At 54.6% G+C, this 27,319-nt stretch overlaps 1 protein-coding gene across 4 annotated transcripts; it reads left to right on the top strand.

The window, feature by feature from the left end:
• Positions 1-811: 811 nt before the first annotated feature.
• Positions 812-26,521, top strand: LHX6 (LIM homeobox 6). 4 transcript variants are annotated; one of them, XM_041725932.1, is made up of 11 exons: positions 812-915; positions 1,069-1,223; positions 2,352-2,423; positions 2,831-3,013; positions 3,366-3,487; positions 12,303-12,523; positions 15,301-15,401; positions 15,596-15,691; positions 15,990-16,164; positions 19,506-19,609; positions 24,330-26,521. In XM_041725932.1, exons 2-11 carry the CDS (start codon positions 1,140-1,142, stop codon positions 24,348-24,350), a joined length of 1,179 nt encoding a protein of 392 aa, XP_041581866.1. In that variant the 5' UTR covers positions 812-915; positions 1,069-1,139; the 3' UTR covers positions 24,351-26,521. The 4 variants fall into 4 exon arrangements, with proteins under 4 accessions (XP_041581866.1, XP_041581865.1, XP_041581868.1 ...); XM_041725931.1 differs by lacking the exon at positions 812-915 and having other exon boundaries at positions 940-1,223; XM_041725933.1 differs by lacking the exons at positions 812-915; positions 1,069-1,223 and adding an exon at positions 1,372-2,036.
• Positions 26,522-27,319: the final 798 nt, after the last annotated feature.

The raw sequence follows: 27,319 nt of genomic DNA, 5'->3' as shown, positions 1-27,319 counted from the left end.
GTGTGTGTGTGTGTGTGTGTGTGTGTGTGTGTGTTTAGGGGCTCTGTCCCCTAACCACAGGCCTGGGCTCCCCCTGCGTCCTCAACTTGTCTATCAGTAGAACCCTACAGAAGGTGAGGTGTGCGTTAGACTGGATGGCTCAGCAAATCCCAGAGGGAACCTGGATATCCCAGGCAATCCCTCCCAGGAGAATTGAGGGAGAGAACCGCCCCCCACCCATACCAAATAACTCCCCATCCCCCACCCAACCCAATCCCATTCAGTCCTTCGGAGCCAGTACGCTCTCTGGTTGTTATGGAGCAGAGGCATTTGTGCAGGTGTGTAGTGTGGATGCCTTGTGCTCCTGCTCCTGTAAATGATGTGAGCAGGTAATCACTGGCATCACTGTGTGCACAAATGTACCAGGAGTGGGACCGCATAAACAGAGCGTAATGTGTGACTTTATATGGACTCCATCTCCGCCCGAGGTGTGACCGTGGGTTCCTCTTGTACCTGCGAGTGGGGCTGTGCCCTAGGGCTGTGGGTGCCCCTGAGGGAGGGACGGTTCCAGAGCTGAGTAGAAGTAGGGGTGTTGGTGCCTTTGTACGTCAGCTCGGAGTCTCTGTCAGCAGCTCCCAGGTTGTGTGCGTCTGTGTGTCTGTGTGTGTGTGTCTCTGGGTCGCTGCCTCGCTGTGTGTGTCTCGCTCTGCCTTGGCGGGGAGGGGATTGGTCACGCATGACTCATCTTGAACCGAGCGGGGCTCCAGTGGCAGGGGCGCCGCCACAGCTGGAGGGGGAGGAGGACCAGGAGGAGGGAGAGGAGGAGGAGGACTACCAGGAGGGGGAGGGGGAGGGGGAGGGGGAGGGGGAGGAGAGGGCGGGGGCCTCTCCAAGTTTGTCGGGACCTTCTTCCGAGGCGGCGGCAGCAGCAGCCAGGCAGGCCGGGGCTGCGCGCGGGCCGGGGCCGGGGCCGGGGGCGGGGGCGGGGGCGGGGGCCGGGGCCGGGGCCGGGGCCGGGGCCGGGCCCGGGGCGGCGGGGCCGGCGCCTCGGCCCTCCTAGAGCTCCTGCTTCGGGCTCTGCTCCCGCAGTGGCCGTGGCCCGGCTCCGCGCGGCTCTCCGCGCTGCGTGCCCGCGGAGCCCGCCGCGTCCCGGCCCATGCATGTACTGGAAGCATGAGAACGCCGCTCCGGCGCTGCCCGAGGGCTGCCGGCTGCCGGCCGAGGGCGGCCCCGCCACCGACCAGGTGAGCGACCGAGCGGGCGGGTCGAGCAGGGGCCGGGCCGGGGCCCCGCTGGGCCGGGCCGGGCGGCGGGCGGCGGGCGGAGGAGGGGTTCGGGGTGCGCCCGCGAGGGTGTGTATGTGAGTGTGTGAGCTCGCGCGCGTGCGGAGGGGGGTCGCGGAAAGCGGGAACACATTATGCAAATGTTGGAGGAATTTCTCAAAAAGCGATTTAGCAAAGACACAGGCGAATCAAGAGGAGGCGAGGCGGGTATTGTCCGTCTGAATAGGCGCTGATAGCGCCGATGCGCCGGGGGTTGTGCTGGCGCAACGCTGAGAATCCCGACGCGGGGCCGGTCCCGGGCGCGCCGAGGGGCTGGCGGGCGCTCGTCCCTCTTCTTGGACGCCTCTTTTCTCCTTTTGGCCCCACTTCCCCCCGGACCTTGCCCCCATTTTGCTCGGGGTTTCCCTCCTCCTGGCCCTCGAAAGGCGCCTGAATTCGTGTCAATCTCGCCGCATCCATCTCGCAGCGCTGGGCTGGCGAGCTGGTGCTCCCAGCACTCCGGGTTTTATTTTCCTCAAACGCCCCCTCGTCTCCTTTTTCTTTTCTTTCTTTCTTTCTCCCTTTTCTCCTTTTTGCATTTTGTGTCTAGAGGAGGAGAAGGGAGCGAGGAAGGGGGGTGGGTGGAGGGAGAAAAAATTCGATTTTTAATTACTACCATTAAAAAATCAAATTTGCAATTCTTTGGGCGGCCTGATGGATCTCACTGATTGACAGTTGGAATTGACACTCTGGCTACCTCTTATCTTGGGCATTCACGACAATTTCTAATTGCAGGTAGTTTGTGTGTGTGCGCGTGTTTTTTTTTCCCCCTCAGAGGCTTGGATTGCAAGGGAACTAAGCGATTACTTCAAGAGCCACGGGTTAAGTGCAGGGAGAGGGGGAGAGAGAGGGAAAAAATCCAATCCAAATTCAAATTGCTTCATTAGAGAGACACCGCTTTTGTGGGGAAGGGCTTTAAATGCCCACTACAAAGTTAAGACTCATTGTTCCGCGCCGGTTTATATAACAGGCGCGGGGAGGCGCTGGGCTCAGGCTGCGCGGAGCCAGTTCTGCAGCCGCCACCGCCTGAGTTCCCTCCCCCTCCCCCAGGTGATGGCCCAGCCAGGGTCCGGCTGCAAAGCGACCACCCGCTGCCTTGAAGGGACCGCGCCGCCCGCCATGGTGAGTTTGTCGGGTCCTGCCTTCGCCCCCCGTCCGCCCGCTGCCCGGCCCCGGGGACCTTGACCGGCTTTCCCGCCCCGAGCCGCTGCCCATGCGCCGGGGGCGACTGCGGGGAGGCGCCGCCCCTCCCCGAGCCTCGGTTCTCCCGCCCGGAAATGTAGACTTTAACTGTCCCCAGCACCCGGGACGCGCAGGTTGAAAGTTTGGGCCGTCCCCTCCTCTCCAGTAGGCCCTTCCATTCCCATCCTGTAGCCCAGTAGCCCACGGCGCGGCGCCTCGGGAGAATTTCGTTGTCGACTGATGCGCTGGGGCCCCAGGTTTGGCTCGAGGCGGAGGCAGCAGCAGCGCGGGGCGCCTGGCTGGGCGCTCAGCTCAGCGTGCGGTTCTCCCTCTGCCCCCGACTGCAGGCTCAGTCGGACGCCGAGGCCCTGGCAGGCGCTCTGGACAAGGACGAGGGTCGGGCCTCCCCCTGCACACCCAGCACGCCGTCCGTCTGCTCACCGCCTTCCGCCGCTTCCTCCGTGCCGTCCGCCGGCAAGAACATCTGCTCCAGTTGTGGCCTCGAGATCCTGGACCGATATCTGCTCAAGGTGAGACGGGCGCGGGATGTTGCCTGTGTTGGCGGGGTGTGGGTCGCAGCCCTGAGGACCCCAAAGGCCGCGCCAGGTCCACTAATTTCCTAATCCTGGCTCAGCCACTGCCTGACTGTGCAGTTTTGGGCAAATCTTAGAGCCTCTCTGTACCCCCCGGGGTTTCCGTCTGGAAAATGGGAAAAGTTTAATTCTAACTTCCTAAGCTCCCTTGGTACAGAAGAAAAGTAGGGAAGTCACACGCACCTTTAGACCTCCAGCTACTGTATCAGCAAATGGGGCCGGGGAGGCTGGGGCCGGGCGGGGAAAGAGGCCAGCTCTGAGCCGTCTTCTACCTCTGCCCCCTCCCCAGGTCAACAACCTCATCTGGCACGTGCGGTGCCTCGAGTGCTCGGTGTGTCGCACGTCGCTGAGGCAGCAGAACAGCTGCTACATCAAGAATAAGGAAATCTTCTGCAAGATGGACTACTTCAGGTAGGCTGCGGCCGCCGGGCCAGCAGTGTCGTGGCAGGCAGGCCGCCCGTGTGCGCGGAGGATGCCTGGGATGCGCGTGGTCTCTGGCGCTGGAGCCCGCCCGAGCGCAATCCCTGCGCGGCCCGCGGGCTCGGCCTGCGGCTCTCCGCGCCCGGAACGAGGAGCTCCAGGCCGCGCGCTGGGGCCGGCACAGGTCGGGCCCCGGGCCCGCCCTCCGGTTCCTGTGGCGCACTCGGTTTTGGTCGCGGCTCTGGCTCCGTCTCTGGTCTTGCAGTGTCTGGCTCCAGTTCCGACATCAAGCGCCTCGGTCGAGCCCTGACATCCTAGATTCTGGCCCCAACCCGCTCAGATCCCGGCCGCCGTCTGCACCACCAGTGCACTCCAGCTCTGGGTTCCAACCCTACTCCGACTCCAGCAGTGCCGGCGTCTCTACCGGCCGACCCTGACCTGGGCTCCAGGCTCCTGCACCGGCTCTGCCCTTGGCTCCTCCTTGGGTCCGGTCTGGTGAAGCCCCAAGCGTTAGCCTCGCAGCAATCAGATCCTGTCCCATAGCCAATCACCTCACCCTAAGCTCCAACCTCTCAGGCTCCGCCGCAACTCAGAGCCCCGCGCCGTTCGAGCGTCGCATTTCCAGTCTGGGGTCCTGCCCGGGTCCCAGGCGCCTGTTTCAGCCTCCATTCCGTCATCGTCTCCCTCCGGAGCTTCAGCCTCTTCGGGGTCCAAGCTCTGACTCTGAGCTGCTGCGACAGGAAGGGGTGAGGGAGGGAGTTGGGCCCAGCAACCAAGGCCCGGAGTAGGATTACCCTGGGCTGGGCTCTCCACCCTGCGGAGCCTCTTCTTTGCACCTCTCCACAGCTGCCAGGCTCCCCCTCCGCAGCATCGCTGCCTCTCTGCCTCCTGCACCAGCTCCTAAACAGGGCTCCGGCCTGACCTTGTCATGGAGTCGAGGTCAGGGGCACAGCAGGCCACAGGCCTGATACTGGTGGGAAGGGTGAACCTGACCTGAGGCCATGCCACCAGGCTTACGGAGTCCAGAGAGTGGAGTGGGACTGGTTTCTGGAAGGGATGCTTGTTCCCAAGGGCTTTGTCAGGAAGTGGAGTAAGCTATTCCCTTATAACAGCCCCAAAACCCTCAGACATGCTTCTCACCCTTGCCTCTGCAGGGATCATGTCTTCAGTCTTTCTAGAAAGACCCCTGACCCAGAAAGCTCCTGAGAGTCAAGGAAAGTGGTGGAAGGTAATGCCTGCCGCCTTGCCTCTGGCTTTGAGTCTCCTGGCCCTTGAAAAGAGAGGATCTTGAGTCTAGGGTGAAGCTTGCAGTGTTTGGGGCTGGAGTAACTCTGGGGAAACCATAAGAAGCCTGGTTTCAGAAGTGGATTCTTCTTTTGTGTATGGATGTGAAAGACTGTGCACCTGGGATGTGAATGGAGAGATGGGGGTCTACCAGGTGGCCTGGGACTCAGCATGCAAGGAGTGTCTGTGTGTCTTGTGTTGTCTGGATCTGTGCAGTGGCACTGGAGGAATGTGTCACTGAACAAGTTCAGGGGTATGAGGACAGCGTGTGTACTCCTTTATAACAAGTATTTGTCTTAGTTTATGTGTGTCAAGAGTGTGTATCTCTGTGTGAATGTTGCGACTTTGTGTGTGTGTGTGTGTGTGTGTGTGCAAGGTAGTCGGGACAAGATTACATCTGGACAGGAACCCAGAGGTGACAGGGTGAAAATTCTGAAATCCCATAATTCCTACTCCACTTCTTCTCTGAGGGGTCATTGAGGAGCCAAGGGTATGATCTGGATGTGGATTTGTGGATGTGGACTGCTACATGCGTGCGTCAGAGGGGGTTATCACTGTGTAGTGGGTATGTCTTTCTCCAGTGTTCCCTCTGACTATTGGCTGGCCAGGGCAGGAAGTAGAGGTTAAAGCCCCTGTCTTGCCACCTCCCTGTTCTATGCCTGCCTCCATTTGATTAAAAACAAAATAAAACAAAACAAACCAATAAGAAAAAAACTAAAACCAAGCCAACTGCTGTTTTAGGGGCTCATCACTAGCCAGGAACAGGGCTCCAGCCTGAGGAAACCAGCAGGATAATATCTAAGCCTCTTTCTGCAGAGTAGGGCAGGGGGTAGACCCCTCTCCTGGCCGTCCTGGTGACGGTGGAGCTGGCAGCTTCCTCCCTGCTTCTCCAGCCTCACCTCATGCCCAGGTTGTACCTAGCCTCCTTGGATGCTGTGCTTTACTAGACTTTCAAGGATTCGTCAAAATTTAGATCCTGATCCCATTGTTCAGAGCCTCCACTGGCTCTGGAGTCCCGCCTCCCACTGCCGTGGGGTGGAGGATGGGAAGTATAGCTATTGTGGGGATAGGCAGTAATTGGGCTCTATCTGGCCAACAATGAATCACTGTGTGACCTTGGGCAAGTGACTACATCTCTCTGCCCTCTATCTCCTACTTCCAGGGTTGTCTGTCTGAGATGCCAAGGAGACCAGTATAGGGAGGAGGGCTCAGTAGTCTCCCTAAACGGCAGGTGCTATGGATGCCTCTATTATCTCCATTGTCGCCCTTGGCAGAGTGGATGCTGGGCACAGTAAATCCCCTGACGGCATTTCCTCTGGCAGTTTGAGGAGCAGTGTTTCCCTGGAGGGATGGGCCAGGCCATTTCTGGTCAGCAGGTTCTGAGTGTAAGTCCTTTTCCAGTGACAAAAGCTCCAAAAGCAAAACTAAAACAGATTTTGGGTTAGGAAAATGGACAGGATAAAAGCTCGTATTCCCTTGGATGAGGGAAGACTTGTGGCTTTCCTAATCATTTCTACCCCAGCCAGGTCTCCCTGCAGGCATAACCCATCCCTGGCAGTCCCACCTGTAACAAAAATAATAAAGTCCACAAAAAGGGAAAGAAAAAGCTTCAGAGTGTCAGGCGGGGATTATTGTCTGCTCTCAGCAGCAGCCCAGGCTCTAGGTCGCTGCTTCGAAGGAGCTTTTCCTGGGGAAAGCATGAATGGTGGCATGTGAGGCAGAGCCCTCCCTCAAGATCTGGGGCTCAGAGAGAGGCCATGCACTGAGTTTCTTAGTCCTCTGTTTCCTGAAGACCAAGGTCAAGGATCTGGTGGGATGTAGACTGGAGCATTTTGACCCAGGAGAGGCCAAAATCTCCCAATAGGGTAGGGAGAGGGAGGAAAGAGCCAAACCTCATGGAGGGGACACCAGGGGGCTTTCATGGTCCTCTGGTCTTATCTGTCAGGGAAGGGTTTCTCTTCTGTTCCATCCTTTATCTTGCCCCTCCTTGACACCATCCTGTAGATCCCCCATAGTCTCCCTTGGCAGAGCCTGGTGTTGCTGGCTCCAGAAGTTAGAAGTTAGGAAGGTCCCCCAAACTCAGCAAGGAGGGAGGCTGCAGAGCATAGGAGGATGCCCTTGGCAAGACTGCTGGGCCTCGCTCCTTCAGTCTCTTCCAAAGAGGGATCCCATCAGTCCTGGTGGTTTCAATCAGATTCCAGGTAACCCTTACTCCCTGAGTCCTAGCAGGCCACCAGGGAAAATATGATACTGCTTTTAATTACTTTGCTTTTTGGGTTAAGACCACTTTTCTTTCTGTTTTCTTCCAAGAAGTGAAGAAAAGTCCTGCGGGGCGGGGGGGGGGGGGCATGGAGTTCCTTTTTTGGCCCACTCATATCCCTAGTGCCCTCAGCAACCACAACCTTAGACAGCTTCCTCCCACCCACTGACCTGCAGCAGCTGCCCCCCAAACAGGGCACAAACTGATCTGCAGTGCCTCCTCTTTTGGTGCCCCCAGCATCATGCCCACTGTATGATTGGGGAGACTGATGTCCTGAGGGAGAGGAAAGAGGAGCCCCCGCCGTCACTCAGTGAGAGAGTGTAAGAGGGGCTGGGCAGGGGTGAGGATACTGCTCACCAGAATGTATAGAGCTCTTCTCAAGCTCTATACATGATAGGAGGGGACCTGATGTCTTGAAAGGTGAGGTCATACAGCTACTAAGTGGCAGATCCTGGGTGAGGCTCCTGGCTGCCTGACTCCACCATCCCTGAGTCTAAACATTCAGTACTGTTTTATAGGTGAGATATGTCAGCAGCTGCTCTCTACAAGGTGAGGTCCATGGAATGGCAATGACTTCTCTCTCCCTGACCTGAGATTCCTTGCCCAGTTTCATTGGCTTCGCACAAGGAGAAGCCACTCTGTGCTCTGGTGTGTGACCTGGCTGGGTCCTAGGATCACTAGGACAGGAGGGACCTCCTCAGGGGGGGGGGCTGTGACTAGATCAACTTTGCCAGGATCAGGTCGCCAAGGTCCCTGGCCCTCTTGCCTCTGGCGCATGGCAATGGGGAGTAAAGGGTTAACTCCTGCTCCTGGCGTTTGTTCGGGTGGGGTTCAGAGAGTGTCCTGGGCTGGGCTGAAGGGCAGCAGGCCTAAGTTCCTGGTCCCGAGCTTGGCCCATGTGACTTAGGGCAAGCCCTCAGCTTTCTCTGGCCTTCCTCCTAGAACCCAAGCTCCCAACCACTGGGTCTAGCGGGAGAACCCCACCCCCCTCCCCCAGAGCGAGGGTCCCCTGGGAGGCTCAGAGCTGGGAAGCCAGAGGCCCCCCACTGCGGTAGAGGTGGGGGAGGGGGTCCAGCGGCTGCCAGCTGTTGGGGGACAGATGCTGGGGGAGCGGAGAGAGGAGTTCTGGGGAGGGGCCTCCGACTGGGATCTCCAAGGAGCTCCAAGGAGCGGGGCGTTTTAACCTCATAATTGCTGGTTCTGTTTTTTCTGGATTCTTCTCCTAAGAGTTTGCCTAGAAAGAAAGGAACAGAGGGGATAGGAGGGGCTCCACCACCAATCCACCTTGTTGGCTTCTTAGAATTTCTCTAATGCAGTCAAGTGAGTGTCTTGGACGCAAAATACGTGAATTTGAGTTTGAGTTTCTGCACTGGCTCTCCAGCTTCCTAACTAACATTGGCCTTTCCATTTGTAGCTTCGATTTAGCTTCTGGTATGGTAATAAGGGGGAACGGAGAGGTAGTGAAACTCCAAAAGGCTCTTTCGTTGAGGTTCATTCATCCAACAAATAATGAACACCAACTCGGTATCCAGAGGAAGTAGGCCAGGAGAGTGAGCTCGACCTGGTGGAGCAGGCACAGCTCCCTCCGCACAACCACTAGTACCCAGATGCCTCTATTCCCTACTGGGGAAGAGAGGGCAAGGAGATGCATGGTGGCCACCCCACTCCTTTCAGCTGCTGCCAGGATGCGTGGCATATGACGGATACCTCTCCAAGCCCAAAGCCTGTCGGTTTTTTGCGCCTTTACCCCACGGTGCACACCAGGACCCAGGGAGGGACGCGCACAAGGCTGGGGGTGGAAGGGCAGTAGCCGCGCCCCTAATCCCTTTGGCGCTCCCTCCGCAGCTCCCGAACACCCCATTCTTGAAGTTTCGTTGTCTCGCGCCTATTTCGCTGCTTCCGGAATCCGGCGGCTCGGGCCTCGAAGCCCGCCTGGGAAGGAGTCTATCGGTTTGTCAGAGAGCCTCGATCGTAAGCCTCCTCATGCTCCCTTGTTTGTGTCACTGACCCCTGCCCTGGGTGGGGGATACATTTCTGAAGCGGCCGGCAAACCTATCCAAAACTGCTTAATGACCCCCTCACCCTCATCCCAGGATCCATCACAAAGGTGATTTCGTTGACTGGGCCGAACTGCGGGGAGCCCGGGGAGATCCTGGGTCTGGGAACAGCTCTTGTCATTTGGGGTGACACGTGGAGGGAGAGCAAGTTGGTGAGAGATCACTCGCGGGGTGCGCTTGGCAGCAAGGCGGGTACGATGCACTGTGTAGGCGCAGAAGGCGCCCGGGCGTCCCGGACTCGTGCAGCGGGAAGATCAGGGGCGTGAGGGTGTCTTGGACTCATCTCCGGTGAAAGACGAGGAATCTGGCACAGCTAAGCGTGAGGATCGCGGGTGGTGTACTCTGGCGCGGAACACGGGCCGGCGCTCGGCGCCCAGAGCACAGGTTGGAGACGCAGCCGCTCTCATCCCGCCTCTGAAGGCCGGGACCTTCCCTTCCCCGCTCTCCCCTCTCCCTGGGAGCACTCCTCGCCTTCCTGAGTCTGCTGGGCCTCAGGCCCTATGCGTGGGACTTTGCAAGGACCCGTGGCTGGGAGTAGGGACACCACGGGGGCAGATCGGGCCGGTTACCAGTTAATACACCTGGGATCCAGCTCTTATCAACTCTCGCCCCGCTGCTTCCGCAGGTTCTAGGTTCCTTTTGCACCTCAGAACGGACCTCAACCCCAAGCCCCACGCTCTTTGTGGTCTTGGGCAAGTCACTTGTCCACTCCGAACCTCCCATTCCACGGGTGCACAATGGGTGCCGGAGTCTCCATCTCACGGGGTTGCGCGGAGCCGCGGGTGTGCAGTGAAGACGTTGCGCCCCGGGAGCTGGCGCGCCCTGCCTGCTCCGCACTCGGCTGCCGCTCCCTCCCCCCGAGGCCTGGCGGTGCCCCCAGTCCGCGTACAGCCGGCCGGGCCGCGGCACTCGGGGCTGCTCCTCGGCGACAGTGGGCAACACTGGGCTGGGCGATCCCCTTTACTGAGCGATTGGGAAGGAAACCACGGGCTTCGCTAGGCTGTCCCCTAGGGAAGCCGAGTTTCCGAGGTCCGGAACCGCCTGAGTGTAGGGGGCGGTGGCCCAGCAGAGGCGCGCAGCGCAGCCTCCCTGAACAACCGCGCCGCCAGCGACAGGCTTCCCTTGCGCTCCTGGTCAGAGACCGTGGCGTTGGCGTTCGTCTGGGGCCGGGCGGCCGGGGCCTCCGCGCTCCCGCACTCGGCTCAACCCAAGAGGGTTTATGCAGTTGACAGTTGCCTGCCTTTGCCAAAGCAGGCGAGGCTGTAACCAGAGCGCGTTTGCTAGGCTGATCTTTGCACACACTCACAGGCATTTCCGAGAGCTCCTCTGGGTGGAAGTGTGCCGGCCGGTGGATTGCAGAGGCACATCTTCTTGGTCCTCTCCCAGGAACGCAATGGAACACAGCGGGTGGGAGGGAGAGCCAAAGAATCTGACGGGCTGACGGTCACTGCCAGCCTGGTGCAGGGACTGCGGGACTCTGCAGGGAGGGGTGTGTGTGTGTTGTGTGTGTGTGTGTGTGTGTGTGTGTGTGTGTGAAGAGCACACAGTCTGTGCAAAGGCCTGGGCTGGGAAGGTGCTTCAGAGGGGGCCATAGAGATCTGGCACTGACCTTAGATATTAGCTGCCTGGGACTCCTGCTTGGGAGTGGGATGGGGAAAGTTAGGGAGGAGATGAGTCTAAGAGATTGTGGTTTGCTGGGTATTGTAAACGCCAAGGATCTTGGACCAGATCCTGAGGGTAGAGTGGAGTCAGCAAAGGATTTTAAGCAGGGCAGGACCAGATTCACGACGAATGCTGGAAACTGCTGGGGCCACTGTGTGGAGGAATGGTTGTTGGCTGGGGGTGGCACTGGAAACAGGGAGAGCAGGGCATATACTGGCCTAGGAGAACAGCAAGTGGCACTAGACAGGGGAGGATTCCCAAAGATACTTAGGGAAAAGAACCAAATGCCAGATGACTGGTTAGATGTGGGGTGGAGAGGAAGGAGTGCATGATTTAGGTTTCTAAGCTTGAGGGGCTGGATGAGTGGTGGCATCATTCCCTGAAATAGAGTGTGCACAGACTGAGGGTTGGGACAGAGTCATCTACTTAAAGAACAAAATTTCCCTGGTGCTCAGAGGTCAGGCTTTGCGTTGACTTCTGCAACAGGGTTAACCAGACTCAGCTGCTTCCTGGAGGGGTTCCCAATTTGCTAGTGGAGGCAGCCACACCCAAGTAGCCACACTACAAGTGGGGAGAGAGATGGGGAAAAGGCCCAACAAGGAAGGCTTATGGGGGAGGGGACATTTCATCTGGGTCTTTTGTTTATTTGTCTTTGTAACATTTACTGCTAGAATGTCCTGGGGCTCTGGAGTTGAGAGTCTGGGACTGCCTGGTTCTTAATAGATTGAAAAGTACTAAGCAGTAGTCACTGCTGTTGTCACGGAGCTCAGCTCATGGCAGGGAAAGTGAGAAGTCTGAGGGGTTAAACAATTTGCTCAAGGGCACAGAGCCAGCAAATGCATATCCGTCTATGCTTCCAAGAAACTCTGAGCATGTCTACAGCTGGGGTACAGTTTGTTCATCTTGTTTTTTTTTTAAGATTTTATTTATTTATTCATGGAAGAAAGAGAGAGAGAGAGAGGCAGAGACACAGGCAGAGGGAGAAGCAGGCTCCATGCAGGAAGCCTGACGTGGGATTTGATACAGGGTCTCCAGGATCAGGCCCTGGGCTGGAGGCAGTGCTAAACCACTGAGCCACCCGGGCTGCCCCTCATCTTGGGTTTCTATCCTTGCAAGCTATGTGACCTTGTGCAGGTTACTTTAACTCTCTGGTCCCCATTTTCCTCATCTGCAAAATGAAGATTAATTGAGATAATCAGAATAAAACACTTAGAGTCTTTCTGGGCATGTGGTAAGTACTCAAAAACTTGCATGTTATTGTATTATTATATTTTCCCAGCACTTAAGATACATTTTCATGAACAGATTCATTACATACAAATATAAGGGATCACTGTAGAAAATTTGGAAAACTCAGAAAAGCGCCAAGAAGAAAATAAAAACCACCCACCAGCTGAGCTGGTGCCTGCAGAGGTGTGGAGTATGGGGTGGATCCAGGCAAAGAGAACTGTATGGGTGCTGGCGGGCCACTGGGATTTGGTGGGGGGAAGGGGTAGCCTGTCTGAGCCTTGCCACCCCCCTTTCCTGTCCCGGTGTCCCACAGCCGATTTGGGACCAAGTGTGCACGGTGCGGTCGACAGATCTATGCCAGCGATTGGGTGCGGCGGGCACGCGGCAATGCCTATCATCTGGCCTGCTTCGCTTGCTTTTCATGCAAGCGCCAGCTGTCCACGGGCGAGGAGTTTGGCCTGGTGGAGGAGAAGGTGCTGTGCCGCATCCACTACGACACCATGATCGAGAACCTCAAGAGAGCTGCTGAGAACGGTACCCAACCCGCCCCACCCAGCACCCTGCCACACCTTTGTGCCCAGCCCTCTCCCACCCCACCCCAGCACCGAAGGCACTGACGGCACTCCTCTAGGAGCAGGCACTCCCTTTATCACTTGGAGCCTGCGAAGGTGTGGGGCTGTGCATGGAGCATGCACTTTGGGCTCCATTCTTTGCTTGGAAGTAGGAAGTCAGTCTGCCTCTCCAACTGTTTCCTCATCTGTAAAATGGAGTTAATGATAAGACACCTTCTCAAAGATAGATGAGCTGATGTGTTGTAAAGCCAGGAGGCGCTCAATGAACCCTAGAGATGATTCTCATAATGGGGGCAGCTGGCTCCACTTTGGCTAGCTCTGGTTGGCCTGAGGACTGATCCCCTTTGGCTGCCTGGAATTGGCCGTAGGCCAGTCCTGGAGAGATAATTCGACTCTGTTCTCCCAACTCAAATGCCAGCAGCTCCAAGCTAGAGGCTTGGGGGTGGGGGTTTCATCCTGGATTGTAAGGAAAAGGGCCTTTGAGTCTGGAGATATGAGCTCCAATTTTGCTTCTGGTATGCTGTGCTGACATATGGGGTTTCCTTTCTTCTCTGGGCCTGTTTCCCCATCTGTGCAAGATAGATGGTCAACTAGAAAGATCCCTAAATCTCTTCTGGCTCCAATACCTTGTTTCCCCAAGACACACAGACCAGCAGACAGGGTTCATATTTTGCACGGACTGTGAAGGCTGAGTCACAGTTGGGTTGGCGGCTAGAAAGGGGTAGGAGTGGAGGTTGGATGAGGGCAGAGTCAAGGATCCTTTCCATAATATTCCTGTCTGGGTCTTTGGAAGCTGCTAACTTCTCTGTAATGTGCATTATTTTGTGTCATCCTTACAAAAACCCTGAGAAGTAGCTGGTGTGTCCCCATTTTACGGATGAGGAAACAGGCAGAGGTTATCTGCAGTACGTGATTTGCCAAAGGTTACATACTGGCAGGACAGCTTGACTCCAAAGCCCAGGCTTTTAACTACCATACAATACCACCCCATTCCCAAGCTCCAGGGACCCTCAATCAGACCTCATTAAACAAGGGAGGCTGCTGAGATGCGGCTGCCCCTCTAAGTTTCATTTTCCCATTGAAAAAGATGGCACATCAATCCTTGTCCTGCCTGCTCACCTTTGGGACATTAATAACACAAAGTATTTGTCCCATCTTCAGGGCCTCTCCGGAGGTATATGGACCACCCTGCCTCAATTTCTAGCCTGGGAACTAGTCAGGAATTCCCTGAGAGTTCCAGCCCAAGGCCATCACTTTTTCCTGCCAGGATCAGGACTAAGTAGCCTAGGTGGGAAGCAAGTAAGGCTGGTGGTGTAGGAAGTTACCTGCAGTGGTGAGCAAGTCAGTAGTGGCACTGGGATGGAATCCCAGAAGTCAGGGCTCCCCTATACCATGGCTCATCAGTGACCCTAGGCTCCTTCCATATCTAGACCAATCAGGACCACCCCTAGCTACAGCCTTGCCAGTTACAACTCTTGCTCTCACATCCAGGCCAACCCCAGACTCCTATCACGCGGGGGAGCTTGAAGGCCTGGGACCTCAGAAATCCTTTACTGAGCAGCCCTCAGTTTGGATTACTGTTTTACATTTATCTATTTATTTGTTATTTTTAAAATTTTAAAATTCAAGTCCCATGCCTAACATGGGACTTCAACTCAAGACCCCAAAATTAAGAGTCACATGCTCTACCAACTGAGCCAGCCAGGCTCCCCTACTGTTTTACCTTTAAACTGAAACACACACCCATCCATCATAGAAATTTTAGAAAAGATAGTTAAGCAAAAAGAAGAAAATAAAGATCACTCTAAACGTCACTACCTCTCATATTTTGGTGTCTATCTTCCCAGATTTTTTTTTTCTCTGTATATATGGTGGCATATTTGTTTGGTTCGCCCCCAACATAGTGTTTTTCCCAATTAAAAACAAATACAACTAATTGTGAACAGTGGTGGAATTACTGGTCATTTTTATTTTCTTCTTTGTGCTTATCTGTATTTTCTGAGTTTTTGATAAGGAGCATGTATGACCTAGAAAAAATGAGTCATTCAAAATGAAACGGGATTGTACTTGGTGTGATTATAAAAGTAATATAAGCGGAAAGAGAAAGGCTAACATATACTCCAGTTAACAAAATTAAATTTAGGGAAATAAAGTGACATGATCGTTGCAAAAACCTCAAAAGTAGGCTTTTGCAACAATCATGCAATATTTCAAAAAATTGAAAATAGAGTCTCCCTAATTGCACTCCTCAGAAGTAACCACTGCTAACACCTCGGAGTATATCGTTTCAACCTTTTTTGCTTCCATACATTTTTATAAAGTTAGGATCACAGTCCTGTCACCTGCTAGCACCTTACCTTCACCAGCCTTTGGTTTTTCCAATTTAAGCTAAGAGGGACTCCAGTTTGGCGCCAGACAGCTGTAAGCCACTAGGCGCGAGCATGCATGGTCCTGGGCAGAGATTTTTCTTTGAGCCTCAGTTTCTTTCCTCTGCTGTAAAGTCGGGCTGTGACACAGCCACAAAGGACACGCCAAAAGAGCGGTGTCTGGTACTGAGCAGGCGCCCAGAAATGACAGCCCCTTTTCTCAAAGGGCTCAGGGACTAGGGCCCTGGGATCCCCGCTCCGAGCCAATTCCGCTCCCGACCCTTCCAGGGACCAGCTGCCCCCACCCCCGTCCTTTCCAGGATGCCACTAGAAGAGATGGGGACGCGTGGTCAGCCACTTCTGTCACCCCCAGGGAACGGCCTCACGCTGGAGGGGGCAGTGCCCTCGGAACAGGACAGTCAGCCCAAGCCGGCCAAGCGCGCGCGGACGTCCTTCACCGCAGAGCAGTTGCAGGTACCGGGCGGCGGGCGGCGGGCGTCCAGGGGTGTGGGCGGGGCCTCGCGGTGGGCGGGGCCGAGAGGGCCTCTGGGGGGCGGGGAGGGACCGCAGCTCCCGGGGGCGTGGCCTCCGGGCCGGATCCTCTGATTGGGCCGGGTCTGGGAGGCCTCGGCGGGTTCCGGCTTCCCTGCCCGCTTTGCTCCGCGTAGGTGATGCAGGCGCAGTTCGCGCAGGACAACAACCCGGACGCGCAGACGCTGCAGAAGCTCGCGGACATGACGGGCCTCAGCCGGAGGGTCATCCAGGTGGGGCCGGGGCCGGGGGCGGGGCCTCCAGCGGGGGCGGGGCGGGGGCGGGGCCTCCAGCGAGTGCGGAGGCCGGGGGCGGGGCCTCCAGCGAGTGCGGGGCCGGGGGCGGGGCCTCCAGCGGGGGCGGGGCCGGGGGCCGGGGGCTCGGGGCTCGAGGCCAGGGCCAGGGGCTCGGGAGCCCGGCGTGGGGCGCACGTGCCGCCGGTCCGCGGGAGGCGGCGAGGCAGGCCCTCCTGGGTCCCCCGGCGGCGCGGCGACGGTCCGCAGGCTGAGGCTGCCGAGGCTGTCGTTGCAGGTGTGGTTTCAAAACTGCCGGGCGCGTCATAAAAAGCACACGCCGCAGCATCCCGTGCCGCCGTCCGGGGCGCCGCCGTCCCGCCTCCCCTCCGCCCTGCCCGAGGACATCCACTACTCCCCGTTCAGCAGCCCCGAGCGGGCGCGCATGGTCACCCTGCACGGCTACATTGAGAGTGAGTGACCCACCGCGACACCGGGGCGGCCCGGCCGGCGCGGGGAGGGGCCAGGAGCGCGGAGGAGCGCGCGGGAGCCGCAGGCGTGGGAGGCCTTCTGGAGCCTTCCGGAGAAGACGTGGAGTGTGAGGTGCCGCGCACCTGCGGGCTTGCGGAGAGGGGCTGAGGTTCCACTCTCTGCCTTACTGAGTCGGGACCCGTCATAGAGAAAAGCCGTTGGGCCATTCAAAAGATACTTTCCAAGTAGGCACTGTGTGCCGGGGCTCAGGGACCAGGGAAAGAACAGGATGGGCAAACTCTTTGCCTGGGTGGAACCTACGTCCTAGTGGAGAGGCAACACAGCACGATAACCAGACGGACGAGAGCATGGCTTATTTATTTATTTGTTTGTTTGTAAAGATTTTCTTTATTCATGAGGGACAGAGAGAGAGAGAGAGAGAGAAGCAGAGACACAGGCAGAGGGAGAAGCAGGCTCCCTGCAGGGAGCCCCATGTGGGACTCCATCCCCAGACCCCAGGATCTCGCCCTGGGCTGAAGGCAGGTGCTCAACCGCTGAGCCACCAGGGCATCCCGAGAGCATGGTTTAATGGTGGTGATGGCTATCAGAAAGGAACTGGATGCGAGCTTGTGGAGATGCTGCCTCTCAGCAAGCTGAGACTGGAAGGATGGTCAAGAATTAGTGAGATTCATGGATTGGGGAGGTAGGAGTGCAGGACAGCAGAGGAGCTGCATGCAGGCAGGCCATAGCTCTGGAAGCATTGTGGCATGGATGCATTTAGGGTTGTTGAAGACGGCAGTGTGGCAGGAGTATGCAGAGCTGGGAGGCTGTGGGCAAATTACCTGCCTTCCTTGAATCTCAGTATCCTCATCTGTAAACTGGGACATTAATAACACCTGCTTCAGGGGGTTAAAAATCCATTCTTGTGTTCAGTAAATACTCTTGAGTGCCTTCTGTGCTGAGCACTGGAATACAGTGGAGAACACAGTAGACCAAAGTCTGTGTGCTCCTGAGGCTCACATTCCACAGTGGGACATGGGTGGAGAGGTAATCAACTAATAAAGGAAGGAGGAATGGCATGTCAGTGGGATTCCCCATTCGGTTCCCCATTCCCCATTCGGGTGCCATGGGGATGCTGGAGTGGGTCATGATAGAGTGACCTTTGAGCAGAAATCTGGTGGAGAGAGGGAGGTAGCCTTGTGGATTTCTGGGTGAATAAACATTCAGTGAATCTGCTATTGAGCAGGTGCTTATTGTGGATTTTCATCCCATTTGAGTGTGTTTGTTTCCCCAAAGCTGGGCATGACCAGAAAAATAGAAGTGGCTGCAACATACCCACAAACACAAATCCTCCCTTTTCTGGCTCCAAGTAAAAGGGAAAGAGAAAGGGGAATGGGTCAGAGAGAGCCCTGCTGCTTACTGGGCCCCTGCCATGTGCCAGACACTATACTAAGCATGTTTGTAAACATCAGAAACCACTATCTCATTGTACAGATGAGGAAACCAAGGGTCTGCAGCAAGTTAACGGGAGCCAGTATTCTTTAATGGTTGATTGTGGTCTTTGAGGTGAGACTGTCAGGCTTCTAATCCCATCACTGTCACTTACTAGCTGGGTGACATCAGGCAAGCTTCTTTGCTTCCCGGAATACCAATTTCCTCATCTGTGAAAATGAGGACGATGAGAATACTTATCTCAGAGCAGTGTGTTAGCAGCAGATGAGATCACTGACTTCAAGTCTCCAGCATTGAGTAGATGCTGGAGAAGTATTAGCTGCTCTTGTAATGGTGGTGGTGGTTCTAGCTGGCACAGCTGGGAGTGCAGAATCCTGCCTGCTGCACCAGGCAGCCAGTTGGAAACCCTGTCTCTTTGCATGGTTTCATTTCTGAACCATCTGCTCTGTAGGAGGGGCTTTTCTTCCTTTCTTTTCTAAACAATGACTTATGTTGAGGCTGCACAGAGCCCACTGAACATCTAGATCATCTGTTAAAGGGGCCAAGGACCAGGAACTCTCTAGGTACCAGGAGTCTGGGCCACCAGCTGTGGAGTTGGTAATGCATCCCAAAGGGGTCATGCCAAGACTCTCCCTACATACTTTGTTGATGAAGCCTGGGTGTGTCTTAGATGCTTAGAGATGGGACTGAGGTGCCCTTTCCTCTTGCCCTTGAGGTGGAACCCAGTGTGGGGCAGGAAGTGTCAAGGGTGTTTGGACCTGTTGCCTCTTGCTGCATGACTAAATAACACCTCAGCAGTTTGCTTTGCAGTTAACTAACATCACAGGATTCTGAGTTTCCTGGGGCCATGGGGCTTGGAAACTGATAGAAAGCTGTGGAACCAGAGCCCAGAAAGATGCACGTATGCACATAGTTTTCAGTGTAATCCTAAGATGTTCATGGACTCCTAGAATACCCCAGGTTAAGAATCCCTAATTTAATACAACTGCCTTATTCTACAGATGAGGGAACTATGGCTCAGAAAGGTGCAGTGACTTGTACTAAGTTACATATTAATTGTAGGTATCTCTATAGGCTGTTTCCCCTGTGACCATGTGACCTAAGAGAAAGAAGTGTAGGAACAAGAGAAGCCATGGACTTTTCCACTGTAGTGGTGAAGCCCTGAAACAGGAAATTTGAGTCAGATATAAGGATGGACTTCCCAGACAGTTTTAGATGTTGGAATAAGGTACAGTGATTCATGCAACCAATATTCAGAGTGCCTGCTAGGTGTCATACCTCATTCTAGGTACTGGAAATCCATCAAGATCTAGAGTCTGGAAAACAGACAATTCCTGCCCTTGTTAGAGCTTGTATTCTAGTTGGCAAAGACAATGCCAAGTCAACAATAAAAATATACAGTAGGTCAGATGATGGTAAGCACTAAGGAGGAAAAAATAAAGCTGGGAAGGAGGATAGGGAGGGGAAAGGTGAGTGTTGGGCTGCAGTTATGAATAGTATGGTCAAGGACAGCATCATTAAGGTTGAAAAGTGCCAGACCCTCTAGGAGGTACAGAGTAAAGCCTGAGAGCTACCTAGGAGATAAGAAGGTACAGGGCACCAAGAAGGATCCTAATAATGGGGTACATTTTTGCATGTCAGTGTTAAATACATATTTGCTTAGGAGTGTTTATCAGAGAGCTGGGCAGTTATAGAGTAGCACTTTATAGACTATAAAGATTTTCAAATAGAGCATTTCAACCAACCCTGTTGGAGTTTGGTGCAAGGCCACACACAGCCATTAATGGCCCAGGTGAAACTGGTCCCAGGGCTCCAGCCTGCTGAGCACGGGGCAGGTGGGCTCCGGCATGGAGGCTGCAGGATGGGCTCCAAGGCATCCTCTCATCCACAGGTCAGGTACAGTGCGGACAGGTGCACTGCCGGCTGCCTTACACCGCACCCCCCGTCCACCTCAAAGCCGACATGGATGGGCCACTCTCCAACCGGGGTGAGAAGGTAAATGGAGCCAGATTGGGTGTGGTGGGTAAGAGCCTTCCTGCCCAAGGATGGGCTTCTGGCAGGCAATGTGCTGCCCTGTGGCATACCCCTCTGCCCAGCATGTTTCAGCCCCCACTGCGCTCCCAAGGCAGTGGCTTGAGCAGCGTGTTCTATGTACAGGGGCCACTTCAAAGCCTCCCTGTAGGCCCCACCCTCACCTTCTCCCCAATAGTTGGCCTTCTTTTTTTCAGATTTGTGAATTTAGTTGCTTTGCTCTCCTTTTGTGGTTCCAAGTAAGGCTTACATCCCACACCACCCTGCAACCTAGCCTGTCACCTATTCCTCTCCCTTCCTGATTTTCATCCCTGTCTGTTGAGTGAATACCCCTATCTGATGGGGCCCTGGGATAGCAGGTGAGCAGGTGACCTTGATCAACTGGCAGGGTCTCCTTTGTGGAAGCGGGATCTCTGACTATCTCAAACATCAGAACTGAACAACCAGAAGGGTGCTTAGACACACACTCCCCCGTGCCACCGGCTTGAAAGCTTTGTATTTAAGCACTGGCCCTTTTAAAACATTTTTTTTTTCCGTGACCCATAAAACAGATAAAAGTAGTTAGAACTGCTCCAGGTGAAAACTCTGAGTGGGTAGGACCCACTCCCACTTGGCTCCCTCTCGGTGCCAAGACACCTTTCAGTTAGCCTTGCAGACCTCTGTCCTAGGAGGACCCTTTGTTTTAGGAGCGGAGAAATTGAGGCACAGTTTACGCTAGGTCCCAGAGCCTGTATGGGAACCCATGTACGTCCTAATTTATTCAGCAGACTGACTTTGCTGAGCAGCCCCGAGTCAGTTGCCAGGAACATGGGGATGAGGAAAGAAGGGTTCTTGCTCTGTAGGGGCCACAGTCTGGAGGAGGAAACACAATACAATCACAACACAGTGGGATCAAACTGACAGAGGAGCCCAGGGAGCTGGAGAGTCGGGGCACACAGCTCAGGAGAAACCAAAGAGGACTTTCTAGAGGAGGGCACTGTCTGCGCACATGCCTCATGGCTGAATCAGAGATTGTCAGGGAAAGTGTGAGCCACATTGGCTCTCAGAGAACCCTGATCAGTTCAACACTGCTGGCACGCAGGCTTGGGAGGAACAGCGAGGGGGGGAGCTCAGGTGGAGGAGTCTGGACTTTGTCCTGGGGCAGCTGGGAGGCCCTGGAGGCCTCTTTTGTATTTTATTTTATTTATTTTTAAGGATTTTATTTTTTGAGTACTCTCTACACCCAATATAGGGCTTGAATTCACAACCCTGAGATCAAGAGTCTCCTGTTTTACCAACTGAGCCAGCTAGGTGCCCTTATTCTATTCTGTTCTATTCTGTTCTAATTTTTCTAGTTTTATTGAATGGATGCCTCTTTTAGAATAATCGCTGTAGCAGTCCTCAGAGACGCAGGGAACCCCCAGGAGTCAGCAGGTGTAGTGGGCCAGGAAGATTGGGCCAGTTCTTCCCAGCTGGAAGGGCCTCCAGGGACCTTCCAGGCCAGCAGAGCACAGTTTTGGCATGCCTCAGAATCACCTGGGAAGCTTGTAAAGAAGCAGATTCCCCAGCCTTACCCCTAGAGAGTCTGCTGGGGAGGCTTGGGGTGGGGACCACTCCCGTAGGATACCTCTGCTTACCCTGAATGAGCACCTGCTGTGTGCCAGGCTCTGCAGGGTGCTGTGGGGCAGGTATATGGTGCAGACAACCGAGTTGGACAGATGGATTTCTAAGTAAGCCGTAGTGTGCGATACAAAATCCCACAGACCTGGTGGTGGGTGAGCATGCCCCAGGAACACCCAACAAGATTGTCCTGCTTAGAGCTAGAGCTGCTGTTGCTCCAGCAACTCATCCATTCACAGCAGGTGCTTTACACAATTTGTCCGATTGATGCCTTCCAAGCACTTTGTGGGTGTGGGGATGGCCTTTCTCATGGTAAAAACAAGGGAACCGAAGCTCAGAGAGGTGATGTGACTTGTGCAGTGATGCTGCCTGTCTGTTGGGCTCTGAAGTTCCAACAGGCCACTCATCACTTCCTTTCGGAGCACTTTATAGTTGACACTGTGCTCTCTCTGACTTCACCCTTCACAGCCTCACTGGGAAGGTGATTCTTTTTTTCAAAGATTGTATTTATTTATTCGAGAGAGAGAGAGAGAGAGAGAGGCAGAAACACAGGCAGAGGGAGAAGCAAGGCTCCATATAGGAAGCCAGATGTGGGACTCGATCCTGGGACTGAGATCACACTTCGAGCTGAACCACTGAGCCACCCCGGTGTCCCTGGGAGGGTGATTCTGATTGGCTCCAAGTCACACATACAGAAACCTGGGCTCAGAGCAGCAGCTCACCAGCATCACACAGTGAGTGGGGGTAGAGCTGGCCTCCGCCTTGAAACCACCCATCTCGGAGCTGCCACTTGTCCCGTCAGACCAGCACAGGGACTGCACAGGCAAGCTGGCATCATCCCTGTCCTCAGGGAGCATGTGAATTAGAGCAGGAGGTGAACAGGGTGACAGAGCAGGTGAGCTGAGGGATGAAAGTGGCCTTTGAGGACCCAGAAGAGGGGGTAATGAGCTCCAAGAGAGAAGCAAGGAATGGGAAGATGGGTGTTCCATGTCGAGAGAAGAGTGATGCAAAGGTACACAGGCAAGAGGAGCCTGGGTGTGAGGGACCACAGGGCGATTAGTGTGACTGAGGCCCAAGGAAGTGACAGGGGTCACAAAGGAGGGAGGGAGCCAGGGCTTCAGGCTTTATATGAAGGGCAGAGGGGAGCCTCAGAAATGTTTAGGGCTGGGCTCTGCTCTTGGAGCTGAGCCTTGTCTCCTAGTTACTCAGCAAGGCTTGTGGTTATGTCTGGTTCAGTTATGTCTGGTTCAGTCTGAAGGATGAGCCAGTCTCGGGTCTGGCAGCTTTTGCTCTAGAGGTTTCTGGCCCCTGGGTTTGACTGCCTCACCAGAGTTTTTCTCTTGCTGGGCCTCATCTCCAACTTCACATCCAGCAGCTCTACAAAAAAATGTCTCTCCCTCCTTCATGACCTCCCACTTTCTCACTGTCACTCCTTCCTGCCAGCTCCTGGGGACCTTTTCTGTCCACTTCTTGCCAAACCCACAAGGATGGCCTGGTGGGTTGTGTGTGATCAGCACAAGACTGTGTGTACTTTCTCCCAAATCCCTCCAGGCCTGACTGGCCCAGCTGTAAGGAGACACAGTAATCCCTGGGCAGGCTCCTGAACCCACTCAAGACCAGGACTGGTCTGGCCAGTAGGACAGAGCTCTGAGCATTTGCAGGGAGCACCCCCTGCCTCCACCACATCATCATTTGGCCACACCTGCTTGAATGTTTCCGGAACCACCTTTCTTCTTGGCCATATCCTCTGATTCCACAATTTCAGAAGTTGGAAAGCTCTTAGAAACCAGGGCCATACTGTCATTGATCAGACCTGGAGAGACTGAGGCCCACAGAGGGTAGGGTCTTACCAGAGTTTTATCTCTTTTGAGGAAGCTTCTCTTGATAAGAGCCCAAAGTCAGGCATCCCAGAGGTCAGAGAAGAGCATTGGCCAATGTTGGGTGAGACAATGTGGTGTCAGCCCTGGAGTCGGGCAGATTCTGAATTCCAGCTCTGCCACTGTCTCACTGTGAGACCTGGGAACACAATCCACTTCTCTGAGCCTCCATTCCCACCCCCACGAAACAGAGATAGTAACTGTTGCCACCACCTAAGGTTGTTGCCAAGAGTAAATGCAATAATGATTGGGAGGCATGTAGCATGGTGCGTAGTACACAGAGTGTGCTCCATAGATGTTGGTTACCATGATTGTGCTTAGGGAGATCATCACCTATGCTCGCCTCCAGCTCCTCCTCATCGTAACCAATCTTGGCAAGGAATATTCCTGATCAGAAAATGGAACAGCCATATGGCCATGCCCACTGGATGTCCCTGGACCCCTTGCAAGTGCCTCCTGATGTATTACTGGGACAAGTCACCTCCCATTGACCAGCCAGCCAGTCATCCTGTGTGGGTGGCAATGAGAAGTCAGCCCGTTGCTTTAGGTAGAAGAGGGTGAGGGAAAGGGGCAGACGGTTCCTGATTACCCACTGTGTGTCTGGTACCTGGCTGCCTTCTGGCTTTATGAAGATCAAGTGAAGTGCTGGGCCCATTGCCCAGGGTATAGTAAGCATCCATGACTACTGTCTTTGTGGCCTTGCAGCAGTAGAGGCAGTGGGTAACAACAAAGAGAGCTTGGCCTGGGGCCCGGCCTGGGTCCACCGCTTCCCAGCTGTGTGATCACGGGGCCTACTGACTTTCACCTCTCTGGGCCTCAGTGCCCACCCTGTAGAACAAACATAACGGCAGGACACACTGATGGGGCCGAAGCTTCTGTTCCGTAACGTAAGTAAGGCACTTTATGCAGTGCTGGGCACAGGGAATGGTGCAGTGGACATGTCCTGCTGCTCCTGTATCTCACTGAATCCTCACCATTTTGAGAGAGAGGTTTTGTCAATCCCATTTTACAGATGAGGAAACGGGCTCAGAGAGGCACAGTAAGTTGCGCAAGGTCTCACTGTAAGTAAATGACAGAGCTAGGATTTGAACCCAGATCTGGGCCCCAAGTGGTCCTCATTCTTCATGCCTTCGAGGACCTGGAGCGGGGAGCACTGCCAGGTGTGGCAGGCCCCCAACTCAGCCACCTCCTATGCCCTCCTCTTGCAGGTCATCCTTTTTCAGTACTAATGCTGTCTGTCCACGGGCACCCCACCACTGCCCCACAGCCGCCGAAAGCTGGTGTCCAAGCCACTGCCAGGGATCCACCCGCGACACATCCGCCCCTCACCCGCTGTCCTAATCGCCTCTGGCTGGACCCCAGGGCCTGGCCTTCCCTTCTCCTGCTGAGAACCAGAACCTGCCAAGGCACCACGGAGTCCTCCTCTCAGAAGGCAGAGCTCCCTGAAATTTGGAATCAGGGTGAAAAACAACGGCCTGTTTTTCCATTTAGACAGGAGTCATCTTCAACTTAAGCTGATTACAATAGCAAAAGGCCAAAGGCCAAATTGAATCATGCAGCGCCAACAGCCTTCTAATTTACAGGTTTTCTTTCTTCCCATCCTGGCCTTTATTTACTTCTTCCTTGCAACCATCTCTGAATTCCGAATAGCCGACAACCCCCAATGTTATCCACTCTGTTGCTTTTGTCTGGAAAACTCTACAGTGTTTGTGGGATGTCCCCAAAGGAAAGCTATGTTCTAATTTTATCATTTCCATCTGTCTGGTTATGTCAAGTTAATTCAGAGAGAGAAGAGACACTGACCAACCCTGAGAGGCCCAACGGGGCAGAGATGGAGGCTGGTCCAGACCAAGAGGCAGGGGGATAGGCAGGGGCTGGGAGGGGGGTGGCCAGGACTCCCACTGGAGAACGACGTAGCATTTTGGGTGTGGGAGGCACTAACTATTTTAAGGAGAGAGAAGAGAAAACTCGGGGTATATATGGGGAGACTGTTCCTACCTAGTTATCTGGCATCCATACAGGACAGCTGGCAGAAATGTTATTTGATATGTATGAGGGCATTTCTGAATGCTTGTGCGGGTTAGAGTCAGGGGCCCTTGTTGGCTACTTGTTGACTCCTGATGGGGGCACTTGGGCCCCCAAGCGCCATGGGGGATTCCTTGGAGGGAGGGGCCCTTCATGGGGGGAGCTGGGGAAATGGAGCCCGGGGACATGGTGGTAAGAATGCTAATTCTGGACCCATTTCTGAGTAGAGAGAAGGTGCTTGCTGCCTAGGTGAACCTGCTGAGCCCAGAATTGCAGGGGGCACTGGTGGGCTTCCCCAGTACCCCTGTGCAGAGCCAGCCCCTTCCCCCACTCGGAAATGTGGAGGCCAGACACAGCTGTGCTCACGACCACCCTATTCTGCTGCAACTCTTCCACCCCAAACAAAAGGGCTTGGGCTGTACAAGGCCATGATTTATGTTTTCAGGAGACGCCCATTTGTCCCAAGCTTATCCTGTAATTTCAGAATTACTTAGTGTCCTGATGCATTACCTATTAGAGGCTGCTAGTAAGCATGTTCTAGCCCAAGTCCTCCCTCCTGCTTTGGTTAACCCGATACATTGCTTTTGGAAGGAGACTCTAGGACCGGGAAAGCATGTTCATGGCACATACGTATCTGCTGTCCCTGCTTTTGCCCATGGTGGACACCGCTGATTGATTGCATCACTCTCAGAGTCTGGATAAGGTTTCGGAATCCAAATGCCTGAAGTTGGCCCTTAAAACGAATACCTACATGCCTTTCTTGCTCTGGGACCTGGAGAAGGGCGAGGTACAGGTGTAGCCTGAGAAGGGAACCTGCTTCCTTTCCCTTCCAAAGACAGTTCCATGGGACTCAGAGCCAAGCGAAGGTAGCACCGGAATGCAGTCAGTGCAGCCCTGTTTATCCCCTGAATAGCTGATACCTGGCACTGCACAGGATGCTGATGTTAGCAAGAGAAGCTTGGGCCTGATCCCTGGTGAGTGGGGAGCTCTCATGTTTCCTTTGATTTTTGCTCCTGGTGATAGAAGCCCTGAGCACAGCCATGTGGTAAGTGGCCAGCCAAACCCTTCCCAGGGTCACCTAGTTCCCACTCTGCCTTGAGCCTCCCGCCTGAAGGTCTGTTCCTTGCGTGGATCATGTGGTTGTAGCATGTTGCCATTCAGACATGTCTCCACTAGCCTGTTAGAGCAGCCTGGGAACGCACAGGCCACGAAGACTATTTATTTAAATATAAAACAGAGGGAGAAACACACACACACGGAAAAAAAATTGTAAGCACTTTTTTGGTAAAACCAATGTCTGTTTTGTTACATACCTTTCATGTTGTGCTTTGTAAATGTCCTATTTGTGTAATAAATAAAGTTAATGCAAGTAGAAGTGCTGGCACTTAAATCCAGAACATGATGGGATTCTGTTTCTTTCCTGCTCTCTGGTTAAGGGCTCAGGCCCCTGGCCTGTAGACAAGTGCTTCCTGGACAATCGGTGCTATTTCCCAGTTAGTCAACTGTGCTGCAAAGGCATGACGGTGAGTTTCTTCTCCAGTCTAAGCTTTGTGGGCAGTCAGGTTGGCCTCCTCCATGTCAAATGCAAACAAATGCTTTTTGCCGGGCCCTATGCTGGCTCTGCAGACATGGTGACAGGCCTAGCCCACCAGCCCTAGAGGAGCTCGCATTCTGGCCAATGCTCTAACAGACGGATCCGTCCAACAGGCTGTGGGGGCTGGGATGTTGAGCCAGATCCTATCAACTGAGAGGACAGTATAGGTGCAAAAGAGGAGATGCTGGGGGACTAGGGAAGGAAGCACAGAGGAGCCTGTTTGGAAGATGCAGGAGAATTTTGTCCAGTGAAGTGAAGGGAATATGGGATGGGAACCAGGGAGCCAGGAGACGAGGCTTCTGCTTTCACACCAGTCTGGGTCTCATACTGGGCCTTACTGGGTTCCAGAGCCACCATAGAATCTGGGGAGTGAGAGAGAACATCTTTCTGCTCATTGGCAACTTTTCTTTTAGTAGCAGAATTGGTGATTAAAGCCAAAGCTCTTGAGGAGGGGAGCGGAGTGGCCAGAGTTGCTCAGAAACCTCAGCTCAGGATGTACATTGTCCTCACCCCTGCAAGGCCCCTGTCTGGATTAGTTGTTTCATCTGCCATCTCTGATCCCGTCTCTGCCACTCCTCC

The sequence above is a fragment of the Vulpes lagopus genome, chromosome 12 (assembly GCF_018345385.1).
Source record: "Vulpes lagopus strain Blue_001 chromosome 12, ASM1834538v1, whole genome shotgun sequence".
In the NCBI taxonomy this organism is placed as follows: domain Eukaryota; kingdom Metazoa; phylum Chordata; class Mammalia; order Carnivora; family Canidae; genus Vulpes; species Vulpes lagopus.
Note: the sequence above shows the minus strand (reverse complement) of the source record. Positions and strands in the feature narration are given on the sequence as shown.

Excerpts from the sequence above, each read along its gene's own strand:
- LHX6 (XM_041725932.1), top strand. The coding sequence starts at position 1,140 with ATGTACTGGAAGCATGAGAACGCCGCTCCGGCGCTGCCCGAGGGCTGC. Across the intron at positions 1,224-2,351 it reads GCGGCCCCGCCACCGACCAG|GTGATGGCCCAGCCAGGGTC; the intron begins GTGAGCGACCGA and ends CCCCTCCCCCAG. Across the intron at positions 3,488-12,302 it reads TGCAAGATGGACTACTTCAG|CCGATTTGGGACCAAGTGTG; the intron begins GTAGGCTGCGGC and ends GGTGTCCCACAG.